Source organism: Puma concolor, chromosome D3 (genome assembly GCF_028749965.1).
Source record: "Puma concolor isolate L17-30 chromosome D3, mPumCon1.1.hap2, whole genome shotgun sequence".
In the NCBI taxonomy this organism is placed as follows: Eukaryota; Metazoa; Chordata; class Mammalia; order Carnivora; family Felidae; genus Puma; species Puma concolor.
Window position 1 is genome coordinate 3031741 of NC_141678.1, and position 11315 is coordinate 3043055.

The following is an 11315-nucleotide window of genomic DNA, read 5'->3' on the forward strand; positions in this document are numbered from 1 at the left end:
CATGTGACCTTGCCTTGAGCTCAACACTGACCTCCTTGCGGTGCTGGTTTTAGGGCCATTCCCACCGTCCCCAGCCCTGTCATAGGAGTTACCCGTCACTGCACAACTTAATGACGTATCCCCAAACTTAGTGGCCTATGCCCAAGCTTGACGACCTATCCCCAAACTTAGCGGCCGAAAGGAAACACGTATGATCTCACCCTTTCTCCGGATCGGCTGTCCAGGCGTGGCTGAGCTGGGTCTCCCACAGGCTGTCTGGTCAGCTGGAGCTCGTGTGGGGAAGGCTGTGCATCCAAGCCCATGTACGTGGCTGCCGGCCGGCCCGGGCCGTGGAACGGAGGGCCCTGGCTCCTCACTCGTTGTCTTGGCATGTGGCCAGCTCCATAGGGTGGCTCACGACCCCGTAGCTTGCTTCAGGAGAGCAAGCGAGAGAGGAACCGAGGAAAGGATACGTGTCACGGTCTTTCAGACCCTAATCTTGGAAGCGACTTCCCCTACCATTGGCTGTGGTCTTGCACTGGAGGAAGGTTCCCGGTTCCAGCTCACACACAAAGGGAGGGGGTTCCACCAAGCACGTTCCTGGAGGTGGGGCTCCCCGGGGACCTTAGGAGCTCTGCTGACCACACCACAGCCCCTTCTGACTGTCAGGACTCATACATTTGAGTGTCACCTGTGTACCCACCGGGCTGGGCTCGCTGCCCACTCCCCCTTGCGGCCCCTGCCGTCGGCCCAGATCAGGACCTGTTAACCTGAGCTGACCCTTTGACAGGCCGGCCCGGGACAGCGAGGAAGAGGAGGAGGACGAGAGGAGAGGGGGCCGTGGGTGCACTCTCCAATACCAGCACGCCATGGTGCGGGTCTTGACGCAGTTTGTGGCCGAGGCGGCGGACCGCGGGGGGCACCTGGTCCACCTGCTGGGCTCAGACTGGCAGGTGGACATCACGGAGCTGGTGAATGACTTCACGCAGGTGGAAGAACCCCGCATCGCCAGGCTGCAAGGGGGCCAAGTCCTGATTGGCCAGGAGCTCGGCATGACCACCATTCAGGTAAGCAGCGCGCCACGCAGGGGCCCTCTGTATCCCTGCCTCTTCTCTGGCCAGACGAGAACGGTTGGTCGTTGCTCAGGACAACGTCTATTTCTAGAGTGAAAGAAATCGTCCCCCAAATAATGCAAGCGGTGCAATGACGTGACCGGAATCTCGAGATTCCTCGCATGTTGCCTGCATTAATTTGGCAGACCCTGGACAGCTCCTCTGGTCGGGTCTTGTTTGAAAGCCGAATACGCTGTCTGTCTACGCCATGGCGCGTGTTACCATCCTGGGGAGGAGGCTCTTGGCCCGAGCTAGCCTCATGGGAACCGTGGGCATGGTCAGCGGCTTCTCGCTGCCCATCGTCGCGTGGAACAGCTCTCCAACCGCCGTGATGCCCGGCCGTGTGAGGTCCCACCCCAGGCTGGACGAAAAGTGGGGCGTGTCAGAAATGTGCTGAGGAGAGGAACAAAGTTATGTTGCCCCCACGGTGTCAGGGGCACCCGTAGCTGGGAATGAATGGGAGAGGACCAGGGTACAACAAGGGGGTTGGCAGAGAGAGGGAAGAGGCAGAGAGAGAGGGAGAGAGAGAATCCCAAGCAGGCTCCACGCTGTCCGCACAGAGCCCGATGCGGGGCTTGATCCTGCAAACCTTGAGATCACGACCTGAGCTGAAATCAAGGGTCAGGAGCTCAACTGACTGAGCACCCCAGGTATTCCTGCAACATGGAGTTTTGAAACAAACACTCCTCAGGACGCTGTTCCAGGCGGCCCCTTGGGGTTAGTTGTCTACCTCTGGTCTGAGAACAAGCATGGTTCCTCCGTGGCTGCCCCCGATCCCGCTCTTAGCCATTCAGTGGGGTTTCTGACACAGCTGTGTACAAGGAGGCCTTGTCAGGGAAGTATTGGATTGTGCAAGATTTAAAGCATGTCCGTTCTGGAAAATCGGCTGGTATTTAAAAGAGATCATTTTACTCAAGGAAGAAAATAAATGGGTTTGAGGTGACCCAGGGGTCACATGCTCCAGTGACCTCTAAGACCTGAGAAAGTAACTGTGAGCAAAGCAGGCCGGGTGTGAGCTGAAAGACAGCTACTGACTCAGGCCCCCAAGCGCTGGGAACACCGTAGGGGTCGGTGCGGACAGTGGTGAGGGCCGGGCTGCTGCTCATATCCTAAAGCTGCCGACGAAAACTCGACTCTCGTACGGCCAGATGTTGCAGCCTTTCCAGAAAAGCGAGAAATCTTTTTGTAGTAAATCCTCTGATTGTCTTAAGGGTGGCCATTAATTCCGTTTTAAAGTTTTATTTATGTGAAACAAAATATATCTGCCCCGTAGACAAGAGCTCGAAACCTCCACATTGGCGTTTGATTGAAAGATCTAAACCAAAGATCTAAATTCCTGGAGTCTGTCTACAACAGGCTAAATTAATGCCTGGAAACCGGATACACACACGGGGCATTAATCACTCCCCCTAAATGGTAGCGTGGACACAAGAGGAACAGCATTGTGCTCGCGGTTCAGGCGTTACGGAGGGGGAAACGGGCCAGCTTCCCACGTGTTAAACCTGGAGAGTCTTTCCTGGTGGGACAGCCGCTGCTGAGACCCTCTTACCTACTCCCACCGAGTCCTCCTGAGTTATAAGTCCGCTTGTCCGCTTTGTCCTGGGGACTCTTATGTCATGCTGACTGCCATTCAAATTGTCCTCACCAGACCCAGAGACGGAAGGTGGCATGTGGGGGTCCTGGGAAGAGCTGCCACGGTGACACATGTCTTCATAAATATCAGTAACAACAGGCACTGAGAAATGTGTCAGGAGAGCAGGTTAAAGAGGGCTGGGAGGGGCGCCTGGGGGGCTCAGACGGCTGAGCGTCCGACTTCGGCTCCGGTCAAGATCTCACGGTGTGCGAGTTCGAGCCCCGCGTCGGGCTCTGTGCTGACGGCCCGGAGCCTGGAGCTGCTTCAGATCTGTGTTCTGTGTGTCTCTCTCTCTCTTGAAAACAAATAAACGCTTAAAAGTGCATCGTGTTTTCACAAGAGAGCTACGTCTTTTGGAAGAAGACATCCGTGGGAAAGACCCGTTTCTGTCATTCTGGCTCATCCGTCTGTCTCCACGCACATCATTGACGCCAGTGCAGGAGTTCCTGCGACCACAGAAAGCCTTTCCTTCTGTGTTGGTTCTGCCTTTCAGATCCTGTCACCTCTGTCGGACGCCATCTTGGCAGAAAAGACCATCTCCGTGCTGGATGAGAAGGTGACCATCACAGACCTCGGGGTCCAGCTGGTGACCGGGCTGTCACTCTCCCTGCAGCTCAGCCCAGGGAGCAACAGAGCCGTCTTTGCCACTGCGGTGGCTCAGGACCTGCTTCAGAGGCCCAGACAGGTGTGGAGGCGGGGCTGGGGCCACACAGCAGGTGGGGGCACGCGGCAGGCGGGTCGCCCATCAGGCGTGGCTGCCCCTCGGCCAGCAGTGGGGTAGCAGTGCCTCTAGGAGGTGCCCGCGGCCTGCTGCCGAGTCCCCGCAAGGAAGACGGGGCGGCAGGTCTGGGGCGATGGAGGTTCCCTTCACCAGGTTTATAGTTCTCAGGGCAGAAAGACCTCGTGGGGGTGTCAGCCGCATTCGCAACCCGCGTGCTCCAACGGGGCGCTGTGTGTGTACGTGTGCGATGTGTATCGTGCGGTGTATGTGTCTGCGTGTTGATGGCACGGTTTCCAAAAGAAGGGTGCTGCAGATAGGCCATCTGCAAAGGTTGAATGTGCTCCTCCCTCGTTAGAGGGGGGCAAGCATTCTTTTTTAGGGGGAACACGGAGGCGCCGGTGAGCCTTGCGGAGCAACAAAGCCGTGGTCTCCGGCTGTTGATTCGCCCCGTGCCTCGTGAAGCAGGACTGTCCTCCCGCGGGGCTGCGGGGAGGCCGCCAGCCCACGCAGGGGTGTTCCTGGCAGCTTCCCTACTGGACGGGAGCCCCCTCCCCCGCACCCGCACCCGCGGAACCGCCGAGGCTGTGCCCGTGCTCCGAGCCGAGCCAGGCTTGTCCCAGGACACACGCAGCCTTCGCGTCCCCCCCGCCTGTACGCTCACCGGGTGTTCCTCGGCAGGCATCACTCGGCCCCTTCGCTGTGGCCTGAGCGTGCAGCGGTCTGGGTTATAAAACCCTGGGAAGGGCGTGATTCCCGTAGCAGATGTGAATGGTCGCCAAAGACCAACCTTTTTCTCAGAGCGGGATGCCAGGCAGGAAGCAAGGTGCAGGTCACAAAGGAGAGACACCCCGAGGCTGCTTTCCGTCTTCGTGGGGAGATAAATTCAGGTGACCACCAGCTAGGCGTTAAGGAAGCGGTAAGATAGAGTTAGAATTAGGCCAAAGAGCTAATCCGTTCCCAGCAGGCAGAGCTCAACAGGGGACCCTGAGGTTTGCTCCGTGCGTGGCTTGGATGGCCCTTAGTCCCTGCCTGCACCTGGCTCTGACATTTCAGTTGCAAGAAGCCCAGGGGCGTTTGAACTTCCTGCTCTGATTTCGAGGCAGATCGGAAGAACCTGGCGAATCAGAGTCCGTCTGGGGGCTCCTGCACCGTCTTGGTAGCATTTTGCACCTAGCAGCTGGGCTAAGCCGATGCCGGCCAGTGGTAGAGTCTAGTGGCTGAGCCCAAGGAGCTGAAGCCACGAGCCACATTGGAGGAGCCTTCCTTCCTGCTTCCAGAGACTGAACAGCCCCCGTGCAAAACTGGCTTCTGTCACGCTCAGGGGCCCTTGGCTTGAGAGAAGGTGAAATCCACTCAGGCGAGCTTAAGAAAACAAGGGGTTTCTTACCAGGATTGGGGGCTCTCAGGACCCCGGCTGTAGGAGCTCAGAGGAGGAAGAGTGTCTGTGGTCTCTCGGTGGCCACACCTCCTTTTGGTCTGTCTCTTTTTCTTTTCCTGGAGATAAGTGCTGTCCCCAAACGCTTGCTTAGCCCTGCTCCATTGCGGTTGCTCCGAGGGGGGGCTTCATCCCTCAGATTTTTGTGAGCCCCCCACGCATCCTCCCACAGCTAAGGCGTCAGTCCCGTCTGTCTTATTTCAACTTTGACAGATAGAGAGAGATGCCTGTTGGCTCGGAGCTGCTGAGATGTGCGCCTCATCCCTGGTCCAGTCCGCCGGGGCTGGGTGTACAGGATCACGTGCCTGTCCAGGCTAGTAATCCTTCCGGGCTTGGGGTGGGGCAGGTTCTCCGACATCTGGGGGAGGCAGGTGGCAAAGGGCCCACCAGTTCGCTGTCAAGCACGGTGACGTCTCCACTCCCATTAAATCGGAGGTGATTTCGTCTGCCTGGTCCACCTAGTCCCAAGGAAAGTCGGTCTAAAGCAACAAAGTAAAAAGGCAAGAGACTGAGATGCGTGCAGACCTTGGCCTTGGACACCCTTTGGCCTCCCCGTCTCCCCAGCTGGTTTGACTCCTGGTGTCCCAAGCCCACGCTGGGTCCGGAAACGCGTACAAACCTGGTCCTGTAGGCCCAGGTGAGGCGGGACCAAAGCCCACACTCCTCTGTGTGCCCCTGTCCACATCAGAGGCTTTCATCTGTGTTGTGAGTAATGAGCAGAGACTCGGTATTAAAGCAACTTAAAAAGTAATGCAATAAATATTTTCCGCGTAAACGTGTAACACTTGCAAATGATCCCACTAACCAGTAATATCCTTTGACGTGCAATTTATGTTTGCACAGACATAGATCTTGCCCTGCCTCAAAACCCCGTCTTTTTTCCCACACCCCAGAGGGAAAAAGAGGATCTTATTATGGAGTGTTTGTTACGGGCCCGGGTTCATTGTCATTTCAGTCTGGTGGTTGTTTGCTGTCGGTTTTGTGTCTTCCTAAGAATTGGGTTTCTTGCGTGACCTCCCGTGCGTCTTGTCTCTTATTTCTGCGCTGCTTAAAAGGTTTTCCTTTGTTCTGGTCGTATTATCCTGGCCACAGAATGTCTACTTTACAAAGACTTGGTGTTCGGTGAGCTTTGGGGCCATGTTGATTGGTTTATTTTATTCGACAGGAGGCAGCCATCAGTTGCTGGGTCCAGTTCAGCGATGGCTCCATCACCCCCTTGGATATCTACGATGGGAAGGACTTCTCCTTGATGACCACGTCCCTGGACGAGAAAGTGGTCTCCATCCACCAAGACCCCAAAGTCAAGTGGCCGATCATCACCGCTGAAACTGAGGGACAGGGTCCTCTGATCAAGGTGGAAATGGTTATTAGCGAATCGTGCCAGAAGTCCAAGCGGAAGAGTGTGCTGGCTGTGGGAACGGCCAACGTCAGAGTTAAATTTGGCCAAAGTGATGCTAACCCCAACACCAGTGACAGCAGACACACGGGGGCAGGAGTTCACCTAGAAAATAATGTCAGTGACAGAAGACCCAAAAAACCCTTGCAAGAGTGGGGGGGTCAGGGGGGACCGTACTACGGGAGTTCCTCCATGGGCCTCATGGAAGGAAGGGGGTCCACGACAGAGAGGTCAACCTTCCAGAGAAAGAAGAACCAAGAAAGCCTCCTAGACGATGGCCGCCATCTGCAGACCGTCGCCATTGACTTCACCAGCTTCCCGACCCAGGGGGGCCCGCCCAGCAGCAATGGGGAGGTGGACGAGAACGGCCTCACACAGGCATCCAAAGGGCTGAGCGACTTGGAGATCGGCATGTATGCCCTGTTGGGTGTCTTCTGCCTGGCCATTTTGGTCTTCCTGATAAATTGTGTGGCCTTTGCGTTGAAGTACAGGCACAAACAGGTTCCCTTCAAAGAGCAAGAAGGCATGAGTCACTCCCATGACTGGGTTGGGTTGAGCCACCGGTCAGAACTGCTGGAGAACCACATTAACTTCGCCTCCTCCCAAGATGAGCAGATCACCGCCATTGACAGGGACATGTATTTCGAGGAGAGTAAGTATCTCCTGAGCACAAACTCCCAGAAAAGCATCAACGGGCAGCTGTTCAAGTGTTCGGGACCCACCATTGCTGATGGGAAGGATCAGAAGAGTGAGCCCCCAACGTCCCCGACCTCAAAAAGGAAAAGGGTAAAATTTACCACCTTCACCACCATCCCCTCGGATGAAGGATGCCCTGCCGTGAACTCCGTCCCGACCAGTGGTGAGGACACGGACTGGGTCTGCCGGGAACTGGACCCTGGGGAAAGCAGACCGCCACACCGCTACGCGGGAAGGTTACGTGAGGACGTGTAAGCCGGGACACTCGCACACATTACTTCGCACTCAACTCCCAGCCTTTAATTTGGGGACGGAGCGTAGCGACCGGACACGATGAGGTCGTCCCTGTCCTCAGAGCCCCGGAAAATGCCCCTGGCTCACCTGGGGGTGGCCCCACGTCGGGACCCGTGCACACGTCCCACCATACGGTGTCTTGGTCAGTGCCGAGAGGCTCACCGTGCATGGCAGGATTTTTAAAACTTGCAGGAAAAACCGAGTTCTGAATCACTGAGCTTCCGAAAGGTTCTGGGAATAAGCAGCCCCCCTCTGCCCACGGCCCTCTTTCTGTCTTTAATCACAGCACTTTGGAGATTGTGAAGCCGTGTGGCTGCCGTGTGCGATCGTGCAGACCGTGGAAGACGACCAAGACTCCGCGGAAGCGTGTGCCTCGCTGGGAGGCGGCGTGTCGCTGGGGTCCGGACGCACAGCTGGCCGTGCACGGGGTCGGGGGCAGAGGCCAGGGCGAGGCAGCTCCTGGGAGGCGTCACCGCGGCGGATTGTCTCCCAAAGCCCAGCCCGGCCCAACGACAGACCAGGGCGCTGCTGATGGGGACTGAAAGGGAGCACGTGGGCAGAGGGGCCACAAATGTCTCTGTAACTGGATGCGGAGAAGAAACCCAACAGACCCCTCGGAGCGGTCCGGGCGTTCCTTCCTTCGTAAGCTCGGGATACAGGGCGTAGAATGTCAGGCCGGTTCCAAGAACCAGGCTTTTTGGGGACGAGTTCACTGCGTTAGAATCTGTACTCACCCCCCCACCCGGCCACCTTTCTGAAAGCCGTTGGTCACTCGGCAGTGGGGGCCTTTCCAGCGTTCACGGCGTCCTTCTTCCCCCACGCCCGGTGTGTCAGCTCCAGGGGACAGTCTGCAGTGGCCCCGCCAGGCGAACATCACGCGTCCTTCTTGAAGAGGCAGGTCTCTGCGGGCAAGTGGTTCTCACGGTGAACGCAACCCCAAGGGACACTGGCTCCCCTGTTCCTCTGGAAGGACGGGAGAGCTGTTCGCGGACAGCCCTGCGACGGCCACACCGGGCCTCCCGTCCGCGGCCACAGAGACACGTGCCGGCGTCCCTGCGGGGTGTGGGGCCGGGGAGAGCCGGGGCAGGAAGCCCGTCCACACCCCTGCGCGGGCTTGGACACGTGGGGGGACCAAGGCGTCCGCGCGTGGGGTGCAGACAGAGACCCTGCTCAGCCCTGAGAGGTTTGCTGTGGCTTGAATCCGAAGGACTCGGAATGTCCCCCTCCCGTCCGTGGGAAGCCTAAGAACGGGGGGGGGGGGGGGGGGGGGGGGGGATGAGCGGCTTCCGGCCCAGCTCCAGCTCCCGCCACAGTGGGGGAGGGGCGGGAGAGGGCCAGCGGCCTGGGGCACAGAGGCCGGGTCTCTTGGGTGTCTTGCCTGTCACTTTTCCCTGTCCCTCTGCCTTCCTTCTCCTCTCCAGTTCCTGTCTGTCTCTGTGTCTCCCTGACCCTGTTTCTCTGCTTCCTCTGTGTCTCTCCCTCCCTCTCTCCCTCCCCCTCCTCTCCCTCCCCCTCCTCACCCCTCCCCCTTTCTGTCTCCTCCCCCTTCCCTTCTCCCTCCTCTCCCTCCTCCTCCCCTCCTCACCCCTCCTCTCCCTCCTCCTCCCTTCCCTCCCCCTCCTCACCCCTCCTCCTCTTCTCCTCTCCCTCCTCTTCCTCCTCTCTCCTTTTCTTCCTCTCCCTCCGCCCCTCCTCCACCGTCCTCCCCTCTTCCCCCTCCTCCCCTTCTCCCCATCCTTCCATCCCCCTCCTCTTCTTCCTCCTCCCCTCTCTCTTTCTCCCACCCCTTCTCCAGTGCATATAACTGAATTCTCCTAAGATCATGGGTGTCGTTTCTGCCAGCTCACCCTTCCCACCTTAGCACCCCCCCCAACTGAGGTGCTCCCCATTTGCTCTAAGACTGGGATTCCAGCAGCCATAAGCCACCTGCTCCTGTCCCCAAGTCTACTCACCTCGTCTGGTTGGACAATTAAACTGTCACCCTTTCGCTCAATGACGGGGCTTTGCTCTCTGCAGCCTCCTTGTATTTCTTTCCATTTTTACCCGCGTGATGTCGTTTAATACAGCAGCCGCTGCCCGCTCCCAGATCCGCCTCCCTGCAGAATGTATCGTAGGTCGTGAGGATGTAATATATGTTTATAAACTTACTGACTGTAAATATAAAGTTTGCATTCAGCGGCTTTATGGCTGTCCTTTGTCTTTCCACACTCTGACCCCCTCCGCGGGGCTGGCGTCAAGGCGGACGGCTCTCCAAACGCTGCGGCTTCTGGTAAATGAAAATGCAGATTGAAGGGGCCCAGCACAATCCAATTACACTCTTACACGGTGTAATGTGGTCTGTGCACCGAGACAATGTTGACACATGGTGACAAAGTGCACTGTGTGCTAAGTATCTCTCCTTCAGGACCCGAAAGGATTTTCAGATAAATCACACGTGCAATTCCCTGCTAAAAGCCTGCTGACGGATGGTGGTAAGTGAGAGCCGTGGCAGGCGAGCGTATATCCCGGCTCCCTCTGGGCTACAGCGGGGAAAATTGCTCTGTCCTTTTTTTTGGATCTCACGTGTGCATTCAGATGTCAGCTTCCTGAGGGACGCCCACCGTGGCTCTGGGCCGAATGAAAAAGGTTGACTTTTCCTTTCCCCTAAGAGTCAAATGCAGCCCCAAGGCCATTCCACAGAAAAAGAAGTCGCGTGAAATTCTTGCATTCATGCAACAGCATCAGTGGGCCAGTTACTTACTCACTGGCATTTACTGGGCACCCACTGTGTGCTAGAAACTACCGCAGGCTTGGGCGATGGAACAGTAAATGTGACAGGTGGGACAGGAAACATCACATGCTTGCTCTCCGGGATGTTACATCTGGTGGGGGCAGGGAGGTGACCTCGAAACACATTTCAGATCGTCCTCCGTTACAGACAGGAGATAAAACACGTTACGGGACGCAGACGAAGCCGACCCTAGACGCTTCGGCCATTTCGCTTTTAAAAATCTGGATTTGTATCCCCTTTTGAAAATTCGGACACTTTGGTGAAATGGGGCTGACAACCCAACCTGGCCCTGGTTGGAAACGGTGGGTTTGCTATTGCCGCCTCCAGGCAGGACACCCAGATTGTCTCCCTGACCCAGAGTTGCCATTTGTGCCACAACTTTCCGTATAATAGAGGAATATTTCTCCCTGCTCGTGACTCTACGCAAAAGTGAGAGAGGCAAATGTAGGCTGAGGGGAGTGCTGTGTTCGCAAGACAATTAGGGGAAAGTATATTGCTCTGTGAAACAGAGAATAACAACCCTGTGGTCTCCCAGGAAAACAGAGACGTCGTTGTCTAACACACGCCACCCCAGAGGCCACCACCCCACAGCCCGTAACGCGATCTCTGCCCAGAGCTCAGGAAGGAAGAAGCCGTGTGAGAGTCTTGACGGGGTGATTTTTCAGCCGGTGTCTTTTGTAATAAAGAGCTGCCACCGGCTGTCCCTCGCACCCGGCCTGCGCCCTCACCTCTGCCCCCGCGGGGCCCCCTCGAGCCAGGAGGCCGCTAGGCTGCCGACTGAGGCCAGGCCCCTGGGGAACAGGAACCGGGCTCACCCGTGCCTCCTGGAGGTGGCGGCTTCACGGCTCCTCGGTGCCCGGGACGTGGCCGACCGACTGTCGTCAGGGGCCTCGCTCTGCTAGGCTGCCTTCGTCGTCCCGGACCCGGGCTCGGACCGCGGAAACTTCCCGCCTCCCCGCCTGGAGGCCGCAAGTGCTGGAGCAGCTGTGTCGGGGGCGAGCAGGGCGGGAGGCCTCTCCCCAGCACCTGCTGCTCTGCTGGCCTCTTTGGCCTCACCCCCTCCCGCCTTCATGTTCCCGTGGTGTGTGTCTGTGTCCAGATCCCCCTTTGGTCAGGACGCCAGGCGCATCGGAGGGCCCCCCCCCCCGTAAGCCCTCATTTTCACCAATTGCCTCTGTAAGAACCCCAAAGACCCCATTTCCAAATAAGGTCCCCTCTCCCACCGAGGGTTAGGACTTCAGTGTGTGAATTGGGCAGGACACGTTTTGACCCGTAACCA

At 57.5% G+C, this 11315-nt stretch overlaps 1 protein-coding gene across 2 annotated transcripts in view; it reads left to right on the forward strand.

Annotated features, from left to right (window-relative positions):
• The window catches only part of TMEM132D (transmembrane protein 132D), a 564124-nt gene extending 555531 nt beyond the window's left edge, over positions 1–8593 (forward strand). The window contains exons 6-8 of one of the 2 annotated variants that reach the window (XM_086681430.1): positions 770–1046; positions 3218–3409; positions 6046–8593. In XM_086681430.1, coding sequence (XP_086537556.1) covers positions 770–1046; positions 3218–3409; positions 6046–7227 — 1651 coding nt within the window. In that variant the 3' untranslated portion in view covers positions 7228–8593. The remainder of the gene's footprint in view (positions 1–769; positions 1047–3217; positions 3410–6045) is intronic. The other variant, XM_086681429.1, reaches the window with a different exon arrangement.
• The last annotated feature ends 2722 nt before the right edge of the window (positions 8594–11315 follow it).